Here is a 22,536-nt window from a genome sequence, read left to right on the forward strand (position 1 = left end):
CCTGCAGGACCCGACCCTCCCCCTGATGCAGTGCTTCAGGTGGTGGGCAGGTCACTGAGGTCTGAGAGCTGAATCCTCCATCCGAGGACTCTGACTCCTGACTGAAAGGAAGGGGACAGAGGAGTGGTCGGCCGTCACTCTGCCCGGGGGTAGCACTGTGGCCAGTACTCCTGCGACTTGCCTTCCCTGGCTCCTTCCCTGTGGTTCCTTGTTTCCCAGAAGCAACTCAACTCTCATCCATTCCCTAGATTGGTTCTCCTGCCACTCTATTAACTCCGGGAACACCTGACACCCTTCCATTAAATTTTCTTTTTGCTTTATTTGTCACCTCAACAAAAGAATGCTAAAATCAAAACTAAACAAGACACGTACAGAAAGTCCAGAGATACGCAGTTTGTACGTGCACCGGGTTGGAGAAGTCACCTACGGTCCTGCCATTTCTCACAGCGGCTGGCAGATCCCCGCACAGCCTGCAGAAGGAATCAACCCTGCCAACACCTTGAGCTGACCTCCAGACCCCAGAATGGAGATGATACGTTTCTATTATCTGTGCTACTTTGTGATGGCAGCTCTAGCAAACTCATAAACATATGCTTTAATTTCCTTTTTCCCTCCCTTCTAAACGACAGCAGTCCTCCTCCATGCTGTTACTCGGTTTTCCTAATTCTGCTGTAAACAATTTTGAAGTAGTTACCCATACGTGACCCCCTCCACAGTCTGCTGGAGCCGGCCACGGCATGCGCGACTTCTCGCAGCACAAATGGTATCGTCAAGAACATCCTGCGTGTGCAGCCTTTTCTCCTTTTGGATGACTTTCCCCACGAACATCACCCAAAGCTGACGACTGCGTCACAGAATGAACGTGAGACCTGCGGCTGAACTGCTCTGCAGAAGCACGGCCACGAATTCCCTTGGTTGCCAAGGGCAGGCAGGGAATGAGTTGTGAGTTTTAAATGGAAAGAAGGCTGACATATGGCAAAGGAAAGGAAGGAAATTCCGGGCGAACCACAGCCAAGGGAGTGTGCGAGCCTGGCGTGGATGGTGGGAACACGGAACGGTGAGCTCGGGCAAGAGACGCGAGAGACACATGGAGTGTTAGACGGGCTGAAGACAAACCTGGGAGCTCGTTTAAGGAGCTGGGACTTTATTCCAGTGCCGACGGGGAAGTTTGCGAGGGTATCAAAGGACGAGCTGAACAACGTGAGCAGTGACTCCGACTGAGCGTAGAAAGCCCAGCCCAGACAAGCGACGGGGGAGGGGCAGCGGCTGCGAGCAAGCGTTAAGGAGCCCGGGAAGCAGGGGGATGCTGAGGACCGGATCCAGTGACCACGGATGAGGGGGCGATGACTCCAAGGTGTTCAGCCTACTCCCGAGAGGAGGACAAAGGCAGCAGTGACTAAAGGAGCCACAGGCTCTCTCTCAAACATCTGGGCTTGCGATGGCTGCAAATCTCCACCTCCAGCTGCCACCCAAGTTCTCTTTGCCTCTGGCCTCTGTCTGAGGAGAGCCGAGCCTGGATTCTTCCTGACTGTGTGACCTGAGTTAGAAATCATGCCAACCTACCCAAGGGCAGTAACACTTCTCACAATTCACCAACTCTCTGGCCTCTGACACTCTGGCCCCCAGGACTCCTCCAGGACAGTTTCGGTGCAGAATCCATCCGCGGCCTTGTTATCCCTGTCTTTAGAATTCCCCACCTCCTTGCTCTTTCTCATCTCTGACCCATCTGGTTCCCCTCCTCCTCTCTCTGAAACTTCACTGTTCTGCAGGCAACACCCTTAGCCTCTTTCATTACTGAAATCCCCGCCCCTTCTTACAGCTTCCGGCGCCAGCATCAGGGGAGGACCGTCCCACCACAGGGTTTGCCTCGGTGCTGGAACAGAACCCAGGCCTCGGCCTCGGCCCCCACTGCCCAGTTCTTCTCTCTCATGCTCGCCACACAATGTTCGTTTTCAAAGGGGAGACGGTAAACCCAGCAACTGGAGCTATCATCATCGCGAGTCTGCTGCATCTCTTTCAGCAGTCGGCAGTTCTGGGTTGAAGCGTGGGCCTTGCTCTCCACAGTTCTCTTTGACTGGAGGTTTAAATCCCCTTCCGCCACTTCCTGCTGAGTGACTCGGGATGGTGTGCCTGTTTACAGCGAGGCTCTTTCATCTGTAAACCGAGGACAGTAACAGCATCCACCGCGGCACAGAGTTAGGATCCAATGCGCCAGCCCCCAGAGCGCACGGCATGGCGCCCACGGGGGTCAGTGCGGCTCCCCTGCCGCCCAGCTGCTCGGGGACCACGCCGGCTGCTCCCGACCGACTGGCACGGGCATCGGTGTGAGCCCAGGGGAAGACGGCCGTTTTCAGGAGTTTAAACCTCATTCCCCAGACACGTGGTATTATTTCAAATCAACCAGTGGGCAAGTGCTGTGAGAGCCTATTAACTACTGTAGCAGATGACTTCGCTCTGGGGTTCAAAACAGTCACGGCAGTCTTGGTGGGATCCCCAAACGCAGGAACACTCAGGTACACAGACACCACGACAGGAGCACACTTCTCAGACTCAGGGCCCCCTGACGACGCAGGCACCCAGAGCATCCTCCCCGACAGCGACCACAAGCCCAGCTCGGCTCCGAGCTGAGCCTCCCTCGCGATCAGGGAAACACCGCCCTGGCCCAGAGGCAGGCGGAAGGTCCACCGTGAACCGGGCACGGGGTCTAACTGGAGAGTCAAAGCCAGGGCTCCAGGCCGTCTCTCAAAGGGGACACGCCGCACAGGGGCCCGTGAGACTTACTGTTGGATGCTCTCATCTGCCGCCGTCGGCCCACGCGGTCCAGCCCGATGGGGGTGCTCTGGGAAAACGTGAACGGCCGGAACCGGGCCGAAACGGCTTTGTAGGGCGGCACCTGGTGCGCTGGCACAGGCGGCCTGGCTGCTGGCTACAAAAGGAAAGCAGGAGGCGGTTAGACGGCGCCAGGAAGTGGCAGCTCCACCGAGCTTCACACGCACAGCTGCGAGCTCGGCGCTCTCACCTCAGCTATCAGAGGCGACAGGGCTTCTCCGAGCCCCGCGCGGCAGCTACACCCAGGCTCGGCTGCACAACTGCTCTGCCCTTTAAAACACGCAGCCTCGTGTCGGCTGATCTGTCAGCGACACACCTGAGAGCAACACTCAGGAAAGGCAAGGTGTGAGCTGAGAAAGGAAAAGCAGATTTAGGAAGTGGTGGCTCTCTCGGAGATGCAGGGTCACAGGGTCAGGAAGACGTGTTCCCAGCGCAGCCTCCAGAGGAAGCACAGCCAGCGCCAAGGACCACGGCCAGGGGACCACCTGTGGCCCTGCTACTTACTTCGGTCTCCTCCCGACCCACACGCGGGCACCCGCTCAGCGTTCGTGGAATACTGTTCTCGGTGACCGAAACTCACGTGACAACTGAGCTTTGTTTAAAAGAAGAGCTGGGTTTCTGCAAGTGTGCCCTGGTCTACGGAATCACCTCTGTGCCCTTTGGATTTTCCACACTGACAGCATCAGAAGCCAAGCTGGTTAGTGCTCTCCACCTAGTGCGCTAATGAGCTTTCGGTGCAGGAAGGGGCCTGACTAGTTCCTCGTTGATGCCCTAACGTGCAATCATTCCCAAGTGCTTTAGATCTTCCCTGTGCTGTGATCTGAATGAAGGGATTCAGTCTGCTTTGGTTCAGGATTACTTCCCAGCATGTAGCGAATCCTAGCACAACAAAGAAATGTGTGGTATTCTTCAAGTTACTTTGTTTGTACCTTAAGAATTCTACTCAGTTTAACTGAATTACGCCAGAGGGCTGAGGGCTTGCTGGACCAAAGGAGCTGCGCGGGGCTTTACGGGCAGAGCGTAAACATTGAGCCCCACGCCAATAGGGACGTTCCCTTTTCAGAGAAATTTTCCAGGTGCTGATTTGGTTTGAAGTATGAAACTGGGCACTTACTCATGTACTGTCCTGTGAACCCTCAACCATGGCTGGTGTTAGTCTCCCTTAGTAACAGAAACTCCTCCTGAACGGGGCCTTTCTTGAAACGTTGTGTGTCCTCAAAGAGCTCTTGGGTAACGGCTAAGTACTTGCTGCATTACTACATCATACTAAGGGAATGATGTTATGATTTCAATCTAGCGTCAAAGCAGCTGAAAGCAAGAAAATGGTGGAAAAAATTATTTCCTTATCTCCTAAAAAATTGGCTTCTTTATTCTCTCTTATCTTGACAGGTTAACAACGAGTGCTGCGCCCTCTGTCAAGCCTTCTTTTTGCAGGAAGCCCACTTACTACGCGCTGCTACTCCCCCGGGTTCAAATCTCAGAGTCAAGCTCCCAGCGAAGACAGAAGATTAGTAAAACACTTCCGCAAGTAGACGGTTAGTTCTAAGGCATGCAGCTTGCAAAGTCAGGAGGCAGGGGTGTGAGCGGATGACATCGCCCTTGAGTCAGAGAGGAAAGGAAAGCAGTGTCCGGTCTAGTTTGTGGGGAGAACAGAGGCCAGGAAGCTCAGGGCGCTGCTGGCTCTGGAGGAAGCAAGCGCACCAGATCTTACTTGGGTGAGAAGATTCTCGATTGCTTCTGTCTGTCCGCTCCCATAGAAGCTGACCCCGCCTATCACGGAGATGGGGCGTCTTCTCTGGCCTCCTCTGGGGCAGCCCATGGCTGTGCTCTGGTCTGCAGGAACCACAGAGGCCATGCTCAGCTGGTGGTCACTGTCCACAGTGTCCTCCTTCTGGGGGTCCACGGCAATTGAGTCTTCAGGGATAGACAGACTTCGCCCGGCAAACTGGCCATAGTCTGAGAGTGGCCGCGGCCTTGACCTCCTCCCAGAGCCCCATCTCCTCCTGGAGAGCCTCTGGGCCTCTGTCCTTTCGTCCTCCAGGGATGAGCCCCGCCTCCAGGGTTCCTCAGTAACAACCTTTTCAAATGTGAACAAGTTAGGTGAGCGGCAATCCCACATCCGGGAAGACATTAGAACAGAACCCGCCACGGTTCCCTTCGCCCTCCCTCAGCTCTGCCGCTTTCCAGATTAACTTCTCACGTCTCAGTGTCTGTGTGTAACAGACATAACTGAGATGTGGACTAAAACAAGCAAATGTATCTTGAATTGGAGGTTGAATGAAAACTAATTTACATAGTGATGTTTGGTGACTAATGAGTCCTGATAAAAGATATTTAAAAAATCAGCACTGTTAGGGGCTAATAAAAAGAACTTTTAAGTATGGTATTTTGGGGTGTCACCCAAAATACATGTAACAGTAGCATGGGGGAAGGCAGGTGGTCAGTACAAGAATGAATGTGTAATGCTACCCATGGCTGCTCTAGGGTATCATCTTGCAATAATGTTTAAAAATAGAAGGTGCTTTCAAAAGATTAAGTCTGGGTTGCTAGGGCCTGACACTCAACTGAACTAGGAGTCAAAGAACCAGGTCAGGCTACTAACCAGCTATGTGAGCTTGGACAAATCACAATTGCCCTTTCAGGACCTCAGATTTCAGAGGAGACAATACCGCAGCTGGAGAGTCTACCATCTAATTAGGCAATGCGTTCTAATTTTTCAAGTAACTTTTTCAGAGGCAATGCAATGTACTAGAAAAAAAAAAAAAATCCACGAGGTTTGAAAATGAGAAGACCTCTGTGTAAGTCAGACTGGGTCCCTAGCTAGTTTGGTGACCATGGGCAAGTGACTTAACTTCTGTGGATCTGGTTCCGTAGCTGATCTCTAGGGAAAAATGGGTCCCAGGGAGGATGAAATACTACAATGGTAAGATAGCCCTTATCAGCTGTAGTTAATTATTGCTCTTAAAAAGCACTGTCATGGAATTCCCACCCCCACCCCCTGCCTAGAGATAACCCTATCTCAGCAGACCCCCAAGAATCTGGTCTCGGAGCTCCATGGGAGGGAACAGGGAGGGGGTTAGCCTAAGTCTGTGGCAGGCACCAGGCACATGCTGGGTGCCTTCAGTTCTTCCACCCCTATAGATCATTTTAAAATATAATAGAAACACAACCAAGCACTGGAAGAGAACAAAATTAACCAGCAAAGTCATGTGACAGAGGGCAGGTCACCTGGCGGAGATGGTCAGCAGAACTGACGTGGCATCCTCTGGCAGCCCAGCCCAGCCCGCCCATGAGCACTGCTGCCCCAAGAAGTCCCACCTCCGGCCTGAGGTGTCTGCTCATCCCTAAGATCACATACCACGAAAAATCTGATGAAGAGCAAAGGAAGCAGGACGATCTACTCCGTGCCCATCGTCTTTCAAATTAGTAAAACTGTGACCGAGAGAAGTACAGTGACTTGCTCAGGCCACACAGCCCATCAGCAGCAGCAGAGATACTGCACTGTGAGCCTCAGGATTTCTGTTCCCACTACACCACGAAATTTCCCACCGATCAGGGGAAATGGGTCCTAGCGATCACCAAGGACCTAGCTGTCCACTGACTACTGCCCGGGATGCTGCTTGTAAGTCACCAGTGAAGGGGTCCAAAATACATCGCTGTGGCCTAAAAACTGTTTCGAGCTGAAGGTGTTTCAGAATGGCTTTTTCCTGAACTCCCTCATCTGCCTTGAGATCAGGGCCTCCCAGAACTCAGCTGTCATAAATCTGCTCCCTTGGGCTAGAACTTCTTCCTTCCAACCAGGGAACATGGACTCTTACCACGCCAGAGGAGAAGCCCTCGCCTAAGCAGACATGGTCAGGAAACCATCCGATCTCCAGCTGTTTTTCACAGGCCCACTTATTTTTTCCTAAAGTCACGGGTTTTCCGTCAGCACCCTCCCCCCCTCCTTAAGGTGGGATACAAGCCCCCAATTCTAACAGCTTTCTGGAGTCACACTTTTCTATGAACCCCACTTACCCACAAAATAAAACTGTCTTTTCTCTTGCAAATCTGTCTTTTGTCAACTTTAATTCTCACACCCCTAAGCATCAACCTAAGAGGGTTGATAAAAAGAGGGTAGAGGAAAAGTTTTTCCTCTGTGACACCACCCTGGGAAAGCATTAGAGAAAGCACAGGAAAGTTAATATTATTTTTTTTGCATTACATATGAAAACCAGGTTATTATGGTGAGTTTAACTAAATCACCACATCAGCTCGCACAGACAACCCAAGTGCACAGTGAGACGAAACCCATCTGTGTTATCAGCCGGTGACAGAAAGGTTCAGAAAGAATGTGCCAGGAAAACAGAAGTACAAGATGACAGGCAATGAGTCGTCTGCTCACAAATTTGCATGTGGTTTTGTTTGCACTTACGCAACATGCAGCCTGCTTTTCTCCTCCCTGCTGCGGAAAAGAAAAATAGAAAATGCGTTTAGGAAAACAAGGAGCCGTCTTAGCTGCTCAGGTGATAAATCCTTGAGACCAGAACATGCTGCAGGAAGTGCTGGAGGCCCTGAGAACAGGGAACTAGGGGCAGGCTGATTGCTTAACACATCAGGTCCGTCAGCTGCTGTCCTGCAGGGGAGCACCCCAGAGCCAACTGAACCCCCCTCACTATTTATACACCCCAGAACCAACTGAACTCTACCATAATATACACCCCAGAACCAACTGAACTCTACCATTACATATGCCCCAATGAGCAACTTAACTCTACCCTAACTATTTATACACCCGAGAACGAACTGAACTCTACCGTAACATACACCCCAGAACCAACTGAACTCTACCATTACATATGCCCCAATGAGCAACTTAACTCTACCCTAACTATTTATACACCCGAGAACCAACTGAACTCTATCCTCACTATTTATACACCTCGAGATCTACTGTAACTATACACCTCAAGAACCAACTTAACTCTACCGTAACTATTTATGCAACCCCACTGAAGCCGTACAGGAAGAAACCCCCTCCAAGCGGTACCAAATGTTCTAGGAACTGCAAACTTAGTTGACAGAATACTCTCGAACACTGCAATGTCCATTCGCCTCTGGCAACAGCAGCGCTGAGGGGGAGGGGACTGTGCCAACTCCCTCGGCGTGAAGCTCCCCTCAGACCGTGATCGATCCTTAGCCAGAAGTAGCTCACATTCCTCAAAGAACAGACTTGAATTCTGATGGATGTTCCGAGACTAGATCTTCTTTTAGCAAAGTTTAACTGCTTTCAAATACAACCTTCGCTCATTCTGGGGAATGCACTTTGAGTGGGATTACACCGGAACTGCAAACCCAGCACACGGACAAACAGCCTCTCCAAGGAGCCAGGACCTACCCCGGACTCGGCTACAGGCGGCGGCCCACAGACACACTGCAGGAACAGGCAGCTGACCACATCCATGCTCTCTGAGCCTCCTTCTTGCCTCTAGTACAGTGGACTCGGGGTACAAGTGGCCAGAGCGCTGCCTGTCAGCGGCATCTCCCGGTCAGCAGCCGAGCCTCCAGGGCTCAGCGCTCTCTGGCTCGAACGGCCAACTCACACCCAAGTCATAAACTTGTGTAAACAGACTGTTCAGTGGAGTGGCTGCCCTTTTAACTCTTGCCTCTCGGTACAGGTTTATTTTATTTATTTATTTTTTTCAAAGATCTTCTATTTATTTTTTAACCTTTTCTTTTTTTAAAATGTTTTATTTATTAATTTGTTTTTGTTACAGATGTTTCTCATTTTTCCCCCACTGACACCCTCCTCCCTGTCCCACAGGCCCGCCCCGTCCCCAGCTTTGTTGTCTCTGTTCACTGGTCATGCATACATGCATGTAAGTTCTCTCAGTACAGTTTTAAAATAATCTCCCTAGACAGAGGTCCCTGCATCTTTTCTCCCCATACAAGATTCCTTTCTTCAAAAAAAAAAAAAGATAAATTTCATTTCCTCCAATTTAGACACTTAAAAACATTTTTGAAACCATAGCAAGAGTAAAGGACTACCTGGAGGTAAAAAGAAAGAAAAGAAACACATACAAAAACACTGCTGCTGCCAGGTCCGTTCAGCAGCCTGATCTGAAGTAAGTACCCAGGGTCCACGGCAAGAGTCGTGTGCTGAACTGTATCCTCCCGGAAAGTGTGCTGAAGCCTGAGCCCACCCCTGGAAGTGATCTTATTTGGAAATACGGTGCTTGCAGATGTGTTAAGATGAGGTCACACCAGATTACGTGGACCCCACTCCCAGTGGCTGCTGTCGCTAGAAGAAGACAGAACTCTGAACACAAAAACAAAGGGGAGAAAGCCATGTGAGAACAGAGACAGAGCAGAATGATGCACTGATAAGCCGAGGAACCTCAACATCCTCCCCTAGGACCTCAGAGGGAGCTTGGCCCTGCCCACACCTTGATTTCAGACTTCTGGCCTCTACAACAAAGAGAATAAATGTTTTAAACTGCCCGGTTTGTGGTAATTTGTTATAGTAGCTCTAGGAAACTAACACAGCAAGGTAATTCAGAAGAAAATATTACAGACAAAAAAATTAAGATTTTTTTTTGTAGATTAAAAATATATAAACTAGCCTGGCCAGTTTGGTTCAGCAGTTAGAGCGTCGGCCCTCAGACCAATGAGTCGTAAGTTTGATTCCGGTCAAGGGCACATCGTATCTTGGTTGCGGTTCATCCCCGGTTCTGGTTGGGGTTGTGTGGGAGGCAACTAGACAATATGGCTCTATCACATCGATGTTTCTCTCTGTCTCTCTCTCTCCCTCCCTCCCACCCTATCTAATGATAAATAGGAAAATATCCTCGGGTGAGGAATAAAAAAATAAAAATATATAAACTAGCCCAGGCAGTGTGGTTAGTGGATTGAGCGTCGTCCCATGGACTGACAGGTCCCAGTTTGATTCCTTGTCAGGGCACAAAACCAGGTTGTGGGTTTGATCCCTGGTAGGGGGTGTGCAAGAGGCAGCTGATCAATGTTTCTCTCTCACATCGATGTTTCTATATCTCTCTTCCCAAAAAAAATCAATAAAAACATATTAAAAGTTATATATGTATATAAACTAAAGCAAAAAGACTTCCCTTCGAACAAGCCAAGGTACTTTCAAGATACTATTAATACAGTAAGTTAGCCTCCTAGGTTTCCCAGGTGACCAGAATCCTGGCTACTGTAGTCGGCGAGCTGGAGGGGACGAGGGAAGGCATGCTGGCCATGTTACAGAGGACTGCGATAATGACACCAGGGAGAACTCTGACTACACCGGGCACGTTACCTTAATTAACCTCACAACCACCCCAGGGGTGGATTATTTGCCACATTTTAGAGTGTAAGACATTGAGGTTAAAATGAACAAAATGCTCGCTCAGGTTAAGAGAGCGAGAGAGGGAAGGGCCCACTGTACAATCAGTTCATTTCATCTCAGGGTCTCTGTCCTTTCACAGTTCTAAATGCATAAAATAAAACAGAGAGGTGATTGCTTTGCAGTTCGATGATCAAAATAGTAAAAGGATTGTGATATTATATATAACACATGAATTAAAACGACTAGTGACTTGCCCGGCTGGTGTGGCTCAGTGGATTGAGCATCATCTCATGGACTGAGAAGTCCTGGTTCGATGCCCGGTCAGGACACATGCCTGGGTTGCAAGCTTGATCCCCAGTAGGGGGCGTGCAGGAGGCAGCTGATCAATGTTTCTCTCTCTCCCTTAAAACAAACAAAAAAAAGGACTAGTGACAGGCCTAATAACTGTCCTACTTCAGAAGAAGTACTGATAAGTATGAGATATTTTAAGACATCAGCAAAGACTGTTGCACGATGTGAAAAAGATCTATGAATTCTACCACTAACAATACCATAGGTATTGCTAAAACTGCACTGGTGTGATGCCTACATTCATAATTGAAGGAAATGTTACATTTTAGTTAGAGATTAGTAAACATAAAAGTAAATTCCCCACTTCCTGCCTTCTGCCTAATTGAGCCTTTGAATGAACATAGGTTAAAATCTCCCAGTGTTATTTACCCAAAGAAACCAAAAACACTAAATCGAAAAGACATGCATGGATATGTCCACTGCAGCATTATTTACAATAACCAAGATATGGAAGCAACCTAAGTGTCCATCAATAGGTGAGGGGCAACTAAGGACTGGTGCACATATACAATGGAATATGATTCAGCCAGAAAAAAAAAAAGAAAAAGAACGAAATCTTGCCATCTGCATCAACATGGATGAACCTAGAGGATATTGTGCTGAGTGAAATAATCCAGATAGAGAAAGACAAATGTCATATGATTTCACTTATATGTGGAATCTAAAAAACAATATAAACAAACAAGCAGATCAGAAACAGACTCATAGATACAGCGATCAGACTGATGGTTGCCAGACAGGAGGGGACTGGGGTGCGCTGGGTGAAAGAGGTGAAGGGATTGAGAAGTACAGACTGGTACTTACAAAACAGTCATGGGGATGTGAAGTACAGCATAGGGAATACAGGCAACACTATTGTAACAGCTATGTATGGTGTCAGATGGGTACTAGATTTATTGGGGTTTCTAATCACTAGTTGTACAGCTGAAACTAATATAATATTGTATGTCAACTGTAATTGAAAATAAAAAATTATTTAAAAAAAACCCAAACAAAATCTCCCAGGGTAAATAATATCATTTAAGAATAACCTGCTGCCCTGGCCGGTTTGGCTCAGCAGTTAGAGCGTCAGCCCACGGACCAGAGAGACCCAGGTTCGGTCCCGTTAAGGGCACGTACTTCGGTTGCAGTTTGTCCCCAGCCCCTGTTGGTGTCGTGTGGGTGGCAACCAGTCGATGTGTCTCTCTCACGTCGATGTGTCTCTCTCACGTCGATATTTCTCTCTCTCTCTCTTCCTCCCACTCTCCCTCCTGCTCTATCTGAAGATAAATGCAAAAATGTCCTTGGTGAGGAAAATAATAAATAATAAATAAATAAATAAACAAATAAACAAATGAATAAATAAATAAAAACAAAAGAATAGCCTGCGGTACCAGTGGTGTGCTCCAACTCCAGGAAATTTAAATGTAGGCCTTATACAATAGCCTTCTCCACAGGAGATACCTTCCATAGGCCCCAATGGATGCCTGAAACTGCAGAGAGTATCTATGTCTGGTCCTGTACATATATACCTTCTCACTTAATGAAGGGAAACACTTTACGACCTCTCTATGGCATAGCCAGTACCACTAGTCTTGCACTTTGGAGTCATTAAGCACAATAAGAGTTACCTGAACACAAGCACTGCGGTATCACGACAGTCCATCTGATAACTGAGACGGCGGCTAAATGACTCATGGGTGGGTAGTGGATACAGGGTGGAGACACTGGACAAAGGAATAATTCACATCTCAAGTGTGAATGAGCAAGACGGTGTGAGATGTCATCGTGCCACTCAGGACAGCACACAACTTAAAACTTATAAATTATTTCTGAAATTGTCCATTTAATATTTTCGGCCCACAGTTGATTGGGGGTCACTGAAACTTCAGAAAGTGATACTATGGAGGGTGGGAGAAAGACTACTATATATTATAAAATCAAAACAGTAGCATCTCACTATTTAGAGCTATATCGCATTATCTAATTTCCCTTAAATGAAAATGAATGCATTATAAAACAGATCCTGCATAGCCTCCTCCCCCACCCTTTTGGGGGAAGACGGGAATCAGATTATACAGTGCTTGAAATAGGATAAGTTATAAATCTTTTCAATTTATTTTAGAGAGAAAGAGAGAGAGAAGCATTGATGTGACAGAGAAACATTTATCGGTTGCCTCCCATAGGTGCCTCGACTGAGAATCCAACATGCAACCTGGGTATGTGTCCTGACCGAAATTGAAGCCACCACCTTTTGGTTTATGGGACAACTCCAACCAACTGTGCCACACCGGCCAGGGCTGTCCTAGGATTTTAAATGAGGAGTGAGTTCAGAACATCCCAGATTAACTACCATCTTTGTAAGTTGAAGGCAAGGAACAAGGACACATTTTGTATATTATTTTGTAAAAATATTTAAAAAGAGAAAAGTTTGAGCCTTAATGACATTTTTTCTTTTTTTGGGGGGGGGGGTTATTTTTAATACCAAATATTTTACACTTACTTAAAAATCTTTTTAAAGCTTCATTAAGATATAAATGTCATAAATAACTGTATAATTTTAAGGTGTAAAGCATGACTTAACTTACCTATATTGTGAAATGCTTATCATAGTAAGTTTAACATCCATCATCTCATATAGAAATAAAGAAAAAGGGAAAAAAGTTTTTTTTCCCTTGTGATGAGGACTTTTAGAAAACACTCTTAGCAACTTTCAAATATACCACACAGCAATGTTAACACTACGTCAATGCTGTACGCTACACCCTAATATTATTTATCTTATAACTAGAAATTTGTCCCTAAAACTCTTAAATTTTCCTCGGCTTACATTAACATCTACCTAACATTAACATTGTGTTTTTCAGATAAGCAAAGAGGACATGATTACACCCATTTTACAGATGAGAAGCCAGTCACAGAGAAAGCGATGGATTTAATGAAAGTGCACAGAGGAGAGTTCAGGCAGTTCATTCAACTTTGAAAGAAAAGAACCAAACAGTTTTGTGTTTTATGGAAAAAAACTGTCGCAGCAACTTCCAGAAGTACTAGACTGTGTGATATTGCTCCACAAAGGCCTCCAAGTGATGCTTTTTGGTATCTTCTCTGGGCTGAAGCTCATGAAAACATTAAATACTGTTAGCCCAGTTCTATGAGGATTTAAAAAACAAAACAGTCCAACTGGTGTGGCTCGGTGGTTGAGCATCGACTCATGCACCAAGAGGTCGTTGGTTTGAATCCCAGTCAGGGCACATGCCCAGGCTGTGGGCCAAATCCCCAGTCGGGGGCATGTAGGGGGCGGCCAATCGATGTTCTCTCTCATCGATGTTTCCATCTCTCGCTCCCTCTCTCTCTAAAAATCAATAAAGAAAAAAACAAAGAACAAAACAAAACACTTAATAATAACTATGAAAAATTCTGAGCTGATGAGCTTTCCTCTCCTAGTCTTTATAATAATCATTCGTGGGAATTCTATTTTCAGGGCTTAACTAAAAACCTGACCATTCTACCATCTCAGAATCAACAGTAACATAGCACTGACTTTGACCCCCAGGTAGAGAAAATAAAACTATAGGTTGTAGTTTTATGCCTGGACTTGTTAAAATTAAAGAGAGTTTAAAACCATCATATTAGCTCGGCTGGTGTGGCTCAGTGGTTGAGCGTCGACCCAGGCACCAAGAGGTCGCTGGTTCGATTCCCGGTCGGGGCACATGTCCAGGTTGTGGGCCTGATCCCCAGTGCAGGGCATGCAGGAGGCGGCCAATCGATGTTCTCTCTCATCGACGTTTCTATCTCTCTCCCTCTCCCTTCCTCTTTCTCTAAAATCAATAAAGAAAAAATTAAATAAAACCATCATATTAAGAAGAAAAAATGAAGAAATACTGTGAAATGAGGACATGACGGAGGGGAAAGAACAATCGGAGGCAGCCCTTCGGTGCAGGCTAACGCTTTAACCACAGAGCACACCGGCCAGGGCCCACTTACTCTCTAGTGAAGGAGCTGGAGGAAGGCGTCTGTGTTCACAAGTCACCAGCACTTCAAATCTTGGTTGACTGCATATCAACGTTCAAATCAGTAGCCCCAGGTGCCTCTAGAACAGTGGTTCTCAGCCTCCCTAATGCTGCGACCCTTTAACACAGCTCCTCATGCTGTGTGTGGGCGCATCTGCATGTGGGCGCACCCGCCTGGAGAGGCGGAGGAGCGGTCTCTCGGTTCCTAAGACCACGGAAATACGTGTTTTCCGATGGTCTTAGGCGACCCCGTGAAAGAGTCGTTCGACCCCCAAAGGAGCAGCGACTCACAGGTTGAGAACCGCTGCTTTCGAGTCACAGAAATGAAGGATTTTGGATTAGAATGCAGAACCTCACCATTGTGAATCATCTCTCCCTGCAGAGGATTTTATTTTGGTGAAGGTCATCTGATAGTCCCAGTGACCCCCCTAGCATCCCTAACTCTTCCCTCACCCTCACAAGCCACGGCCACCCAGTCACCAATTTCTGTCAATTATTCGAGCTCAGAGGAATCTATCCCATCATCCCACCCACGGAACTGCTCCGGGTCTTGGACCCATTCTCTCTACTGCGGCTAAAAGACCCAGCTGATCACAGCGGGCCACTACTTGCAACAAACACAAGGCCGCTGCAAATCTCATCTAGTACATCTTCCCAGCTCTGTCTTCAGACACAATTATTCTCCAGCCACACCAAACCACTCATCATTGGCCACTTATTTACTGCAACTGTAAATACAGTAAGTCCTGAGCCCTCTTTTCGCCCCCTGTCAACCTGGAAAACTATCCTTCAAAATTCAGTTAAAATACCACCTCCTGTACGAAAACTTCAGGAACACCCCTGGGCTTTGAGTTCTTTGCTCCTTTCGATGCCTCTATTAAAACCACCACAAAATTTACATAGCATTTATTTATCTGAGTATCATACAAAAGCACCTACTCACATTCTTTCCAAACTATCCAAGACTATGGGAATTAGAAACAGGCAATTAAACACGTTTCACGAGTGGGTCAAGGGACAAACGGATGAGCTGGAGCATAAATAAGTGAGCAAATCGATGGGCAAGAAAACTCTTCTCATTCATAAGTGATTTTATAAAAATGAACTTACTTTAAGTTATTGCTCCGTTATTATAACTAAGTCTCCGTCCGAGTCTCCCAGCAGAGATATGAATATCTCATAGTCAACAGCCATGTTTTAGGTCAGGACATCAACCAGCCCTTTTGTTTTCTTCGTAACCAGCTCAAACTCTGTGCTATCCTGAAAACAACCTGCCTGCGGTTTTCTTTCCCAGTGATCAACAGCCCTGTTTTGAAGGTCTGTTCATCTCAGACGTGTGAGGAACAAGGGAATGCAATCTTTTCCAACCAGTAAGTGTCCACTGCTGGCAACAGAATGTAAAAGGACTTTTAAAAAATATCTTTTCTGCATTTTAGGTTTGAGCATGAAGCAGTACTACATTAGGAGGAGAAAGCAGCTTGGAATAAGACGAAGGGCACAGTGATGAAAAGCTGGGGAACAAGAGTCGGAGAAAGTGACGACTGTAACTGCACTTGGATTCTTTCTTCAGCAACACTCGTGAGGAGAGTTCGTGCCGCCCTCCTTTAAGCTTGTAAGGTCCAGCCAACGGGCTCAATCAAGTAAACACCGATCATGAATTAGACCTACTCTTTACCAAGAACCCTTCTGATAATACAGTGGTTCTCAACCTTCCTAATGCCGCGACCCTTTAATACAGTTCCTCCTGTTGTGGTGACCCCCAACCATAAAATTATTTTCATTGCTACTTCATAACTGTAATTTTGCTCCCGTTATGAATCGCCATCGGAAATATGTGTTTTCTGATGGTCTTGGGCGACCCCTGTGAAAGGGTCATTCGACCCCCAAAGGAGTGACCTACAGGTTGAGAACCGCTGTAATAAGAGTGACTCAGAATTGCTATCGAGGAACCATCACAAAGATAAGGCAAGGCCATGAGACTGCACCAGAGCAGTTTTTCTGGAGACATTCTGGAGACTTGAAAGGACACTGAGTTGCACGGCTCCATTTTGTCCTCCCTGTGCTCCATGGGTTCCCAGACCCCAACAGGAGACCCACTGGCCCTGTCCTTCCAATTCCCCGGGGCCCCACCCTGCTGAGCTCGCCTCTTAAAGAAAAGTCTGCTGGCTGCACCCAGCTACCACGTTCAGTGTATTTTCTCGTGTGGAGCTCTTGTCGGAGACAGGGACAGACACTGAGCTGTGTGGCTCCGGAGCAGGGGCCATTCCTCCCCACCCCTGTGCACCACCGGTGGTGTCTGCCAACAGGAGACCCACTAGCTCAAGCCTCCCAATCTCCTGGTGGCCACGCTGTGCCAAGCTCCGCCCAGCAGAAGTGTCTGCTGGCTGTTCCCAGCCTGTACCTGCTGTGCACTTTCTTTTCTTCTCTCTCTCTTTTTTTTTATCCCCACCCGAGGACATTTTTCCATTTTTTGTTCAGATAGAGTGAGAGAGAGAGAGAGAGAGAGAGAGAGAGAGGGAGAGAAACATCAATGTGAAAGGGACACATCAAGTGGCTGCCACCCGCACGACCAACCAGGGGAGAAACATCAATGTGAAAGGGACACATCAAGTGGCTGCCACCCGCACGACCCAACCAGGGCCGGGGACAAACTGCAACCGAGGCACGTGCCCTCAGCAGGAACCGAACCTGGGTCTCTCTGGACGGCAGGCCGACACTCCAACCACTGAGCCAAACCGGCCAGGGCAGCACACTCTTCCTTGAGGAGCTCTGGTCAGAGACTGAATGGTGTGGCTCTGCAGTAAGGGCCACTTTCCCCGCTCTGAATGCCTGACCAGTACCACCCCCAAACAGGAGATCCACCAGCCCCACCCTCCCAGCCCCGGTTGCCCTGCCCTATAAAGCCTGAGCCTGTGGACGAGCCTGTGGGATGCAGACAGCCTGGGTCCCCTTTATAGAGATTCAGCAGCCTCCAGGGGTGGTAGAGCAGCTGACAGGTAAAGGTGGATCTCGGGGTGCCTTGGGCCTTTTATTGATCTGACACTAGGGTTAGAGCTGGTGGAAGGTGACCTTTGTACACAGCTTGGCCCCTCCCACATGCACCCTGCCCCAGTAGAGGTGGCCACAAATTGCGAATAGCTTAGTAGCTCCAGACGTGTAGCTCAAGGCTGATCACAGGCAGTGTCTGACATTCACCTACACCAAGTCCCTCCCAAGTGGTCTCAGAACCAATATGACCAGTGGTGGGTTTCAGACCACACACAGGACGACCCAACTAGCCGCACCACTGGAATACCCAAAGGGAGATCCTGGCAGGCACCAGACCCTACCAGGGCCAACTCCGCTTTGGAGGACAGCCATCACAAAGTGGCTCATATACTGTGGTTGAGATCGATCTGAACAGTCAGCCAGCCTGAGGGTCAACCCCACACATGGACAGGACAACAGAAATCAAGACTCAACTAAAACAGGAGGGCTCATATAACCCACACAAGACACTCCTGGAGCACCTAGCTCAGGTGACCAGGAAGACTGTGCCACAATCCCACAAGACACCTACTACATAAGACCACCATACCAAGACTGGGAAACACACTAGATCAATATCTGAAATAAAGAATACATTAGAAAGCACAGAGAGTCCCAATCAAGATAAACCCAAAGAGGCCCACACCAAGATATATCATACTCAAAATGCCAAAGGTTAAAGATAGAGAATTTTAAGAGCAGCAAGAGAAAGACAGTTACCTACAAGGGAGCTCCCTTAAGACTTTCAGCTGATTTCTCAACAGAAACCTTTCAGACAGAAAGGGATTGGCATGAAATACTCAAAGTGATGAAAAACAAAAACCTACAATCAAGATTACCTGGGCAAAGCTATCATTTAGAATAAAAGACGCGATAAAGAGCTTCCTAGACAAGAAAAAGCTAAAGGAGCTCATCACCACCAAACCAATATTAACAGAAATGTTAAAGGGCCCTTTTTAAGAAGAAGAAGAAAAAAATAAAGGTAAAAATATGAATATTAAAGAGGTAATAAATACATATCTATCAATATTTACTTTAAATGCAAATGGATTAAATGCTCCAATCAAAAGACATATGGACTCTTAGGTCGTGACCTAGTTTGTGGAGACATGGCTAAAGAACAGACTGACAGCCGTCAGAGGGGAGGGGGTTGGGGGAACTGGATGAAAAAGGTGAAGGGATTAAGAGATACATATTGGTAGGTACAGAATAGCCACAGAGATGTAGATTACAGCATAGGAAATATAGTCAATAATATCATGGTAACTATGCCCGGGGCCAGGTGGGTACTTGAAGCATGTATATATAATGTACATGATTTTCTAACCACTTTGCTGTGCAGCGGAAAGTAACAGAGAATGATACTCAATGTAAACTGTAACTGAAAAAAGAAAAAGACAGCACCAGTCATGTTCCTTTTTTATTTGTACAGAGGAATATAAGAATCTAACCTGTACTATTCCAAAATATCTTGAAAATGTTTACTGCAAAACTTGGCAGTAAAATAATTACAGATGAATAATTTATATCACAAAAAGAGTGAAGCTACAAAGCCCAATTTACAACGGAATCTTGGTAGAAGTAAATATATTAAAAATTTATATTGTACCTTAGGGAATGGGGCTGAAATACTTCATCACAAACTGTATTTAAGGTACCATGCCTCCTGTCTCCCCACCTGTGGCACTGACCTACCAGAAATGGCCGAGCTCTGGCCCTGAAGTCACACCACTTCTGTGCACAGTGACTTTCTTTCCTGTACCATCAGGTGAACTACCGAAAGAAGACGCCAGAAAAGGGGGTGGAGCTCGTTAGCTGAGCTGCCCAGCCTATCCCAGGTAGCCAAAACATCAAGAGGAAGGACTCTGGTTTGGGCAGGAACCAACCGCGGTAGAAAGGGGCCCAAGCTTAGTGGAAAGAATGAGAAACACGGAGTCAAAAGGGAAAAGGGAATGGAAATGTATCAAACCACTATAACCACCATTTGAAATATGGCCTTTACAGAGATCCTGTCTCATTTCATTAAAAAACCCTGTGCACAAGATACTTCTACTTCTGTTTCACAGATTAAAAAAAACCCTCTAAGGGTCCACCAAAGATCAGGAAACTAGCAGATGGTTAGAAGTTAAGTCTCTGTGTTAGATACCAGGCAGATGCTGTTTCTGGGACTTCTTCCCCATTTTGAAACCCGGCTCGAGGCCAGTTCTGCCACTCATCAGATGTACGACTTCGGGGGGGTCCTGGTAACCTCCCCAAGCCTGTTTACTCTTTTAAAGCAAATCCAAAACCGGTGACCTACTTCCCTGGGTGGCTGTCTGATCTGAAGGACCTGTACTGGCTGAAAAAGCATCCTATAAAGGTGAGCAGTTCCTATCAGACATGTTGTTTTTTAAGAGATGGTTACATTCTTCAAGTTCCCAAATGAGTTAGTAAAATTCCAGTTCCAGCAGTAGGTGGAGAAATAGCTGGAATCATATTGTGCCTATTTCAGACTGAATGCTGAATTTCACCATTTCTTGCTTGAAAATTTTTAATTTCATTTTTTTTTTGCCAAAGGGAATTTTGTTTGTCTTTTGTAGAAATTCATATCCAATTAATAATATAGTTCAAGGGCGGGAAAGTAGGATTACAAGCCATCTTTAACTTTTTCAGGAAGAGTTAATGGGGCTGGGGTTGGGGGAACAGATCTAAAGAGAAATGGCCAGGCCAAAAATACAGAATACCTAATGCAGGCGTGCCTCAGAGAATCTTTTTGTTGGCAGAGGGTCTTGCTTTCAACTTGTAAAAAAAAAAGTAACATTTGTGAAACATAATAAAGCGAAGACAGGACAGCAGATCTCAAACGTTAGTGTGGTAAAAACAATGTCCCTGGGTAGTGTTAAAAGTCCAGACTACTGGATCTCCACCCCAGTGATTCCAAAGCAGTAGCTCCAGCTTGCACCCTGGGTGGTCTTCATTCCAAACTTTGAGAAACTCTGGCTAGAAGAGCAGAGTTTGCAATGTTTAACTGGTCTGTACTGGAGTGTCTGACCACATGCATTACTTTTAATGATGACGATGATTATGGTTATGATAAAAGTTAACATTCACTAAATCTACTATGTTCCAGGAACTGTATCTTACATGCATTATTTCGCTTAATCCTGGAGGGTACTGTTATCTCCACTTTTAAAGAAACTGAAACTTTAAAGAGGCTTAAGTAGGCCAAGTCTCTTTCTTAAGGACAGAGCTGGTTAGTGGTGAAATTAGGCTTTGAACTCAGGCAGCCCTACAAAGCCCACCTATTTTTACACCATGGAAGCTCACCACTCACAAATGTTGGCACCGATACCTGGCAACCACACTGATGCTAGTTACCAGCTGTGAGTGCTCTTTCCTCTCCAACCAACCTGAGTGCCCCCCTGCTCCCCGCCTTCCTATGATCTTTCCACATGAACTAACATTCCAACTTGCCGTTTGTCCCTAGACTGTCACTGGCAGGAGGAACATGGGTAATACTCGGTTTAGACAGTGGCAGGTGGCAATTCGTACGCCCTCTGCCAACTAAACCTATGGTATTCCCTTTCAATGATCACAGCAGATGTGTCAAAATGAACGTGTGTCACTAAGCCAACTGGAAAGTGATTCCCAACCTTGGATGCTCTATAATCTTAATTGTTATAGAGAAGCTGAAGATGGGAAAACCAAACCAGGAGAAAAACATGAAAACTGGCACCAGTTTCTTAATCATCAAGCTGCAATGTTCCCAAAGGAGACTGACACTACACTCTTCTGTACTGGACAACTTCACTGAGGTCTATGACACACAAAGTAAATCAAGTCACTAAGTAAGAGAATATTAAAATTCCGGCAACTACACTATTCTATTAGTTCATATCACTGTGTTTGCATTTTTCATATATTTTAGAAAACTTAATATTAATATGATACAGTATGATACATTAATTTATACTCGATTATAAATGGTTATTATAATAACTTCTATAAAAACTAGGATCTTACTCAGGTATATAGGCATATAATCCTGTCTCCCTCTTCCCCTTTGTTTTTAATGGGAAAATCCTATTTGATGACATTTCACTAGAAACTGTTTGAGAAATGAGCCACTGTAAAGTTCAAGAGTTATATACTTTTCTTTAGATTTTACATTTTTACAAATAATTTTAAAAGTGGCTTTTTAAGTTTATGAAGTTCCACTGCCTGTCAGATGCTGAGTATCCATTCAGAAATACTTTGAAACTTTCCACTGGAAACGAAATAGCTGTTTATATAATAATGAGCGTCTTTTAAAAAAACTAAGAGATTAAGAAGTACAAACTTCCAGTTATAAAATTAGTCATGGGGATGTAATTAATGCATAGCATAGGAAAGAGTCGATAATATCATCATAACTGTACAGTGCCAAATGGTATCAGACTTATCACAGTGATTACCTTGCAAGGTATGTAAACGCCTAATAACTATGTTATGCACCTAAAACTAACATAACATGGTATGTCAACTACAATTAAAAAATAAATTAAAAAACAAATAGTGAGTTGGAAAATGAACATAAATAAATAAACCAAAAACACCTTAGGGAAAACTAAACGTAAGCTAGCACAGAGATGACTAGTAGAAAGCACATTAATTCTCTTCACAACACAGAAAAGGGCACCCCTTGCGGGGGAAATTGTTGAAGGATGTGCACCTCATGGTTGCTACTCAGGGGATATTATAAAACACTCATAGGCCCTGGTCAGTTTGGCTCAGCAGTTAGAGCGTCCACCTGCGGTCTAGAGAGACCCGGGTTCGGTTCCCGCTAAGGGCATGTGCCTCAGTTGCAGTTTGTCCCCGGCCCTGGTTGGGTCGTGTGGGTGGTAGCCACTCGATGTGTCCCTTTCACGTCGATGTTTCTCTTTCTCTCTCTCTCTCCCAATCTATCTGAACAAAAAATGAAAAAATATCCTCAGGTGATGATAAAAAAAAATAAAAATAAAACACTCACAGTATAGCAGATGTACCTGTAACAAAATG

The 22,536-nt window shown here is 46.2% G+C and overlaps 1 protein-coding gene across 5 annotated transcripts in view; it reads right to left on the reverse strand.

Moving 5' to 3' along the window:
* Positions 1–8,908, reverse strand: part of SPATA13 (spermatogenesis associated 13) — a 62,988-nt gene extending 54,080 nt beyond the window's left edge. Inside the window, exons 1-3 of one of the 5 annotated variants that reach the window (XM_036250817.1) lie at positions 4,541–4,654; positions 3,020–3,179; positions 2,782–2,926 (exon numbers count right to left, since the gene is read on the reverse strand). In XM_036250817.1, coding sequence (XP_036106710.1) covers positions 2,782–2,797 — 16 coding nt within the window. In that variant the 5' untranslated portion in view covers positions 2,798–2,926; positions 3,020–3,179; positions 4,541–4,654. Of the gene's footprint in view, positions 1–2,781; positions 2,927–3,019; positions 3,180–3,943; positions 4,138–4,530; positions 4,907–6,846; positions 6,988–8,889 lie in introns of those variants that run through there. The other 4 variants (XM_036250816.1, XM_036250815.1, XM_036250814.1 and 1 more) reach the window with 4 other exon arrangements.
* Positions 8,909–22,536: the final 13,628 nt, after the last annotated feature.

Source organism: Molossus molossus, unplaced genomic scaffold, assembly GCF_014108415.1.
Source record: "Molossus molossus isolate mMolMol1 unplaced genomic scaffold, mMolMol1.p scaffold_m16_p_10, whole genome shotgun sequence".
Lineage (NCBI taxonomy): Eukaryota > Metazoa > Chordata > Mammalia > Chiroptera > Molossidae > Molossus > Molossus molossus.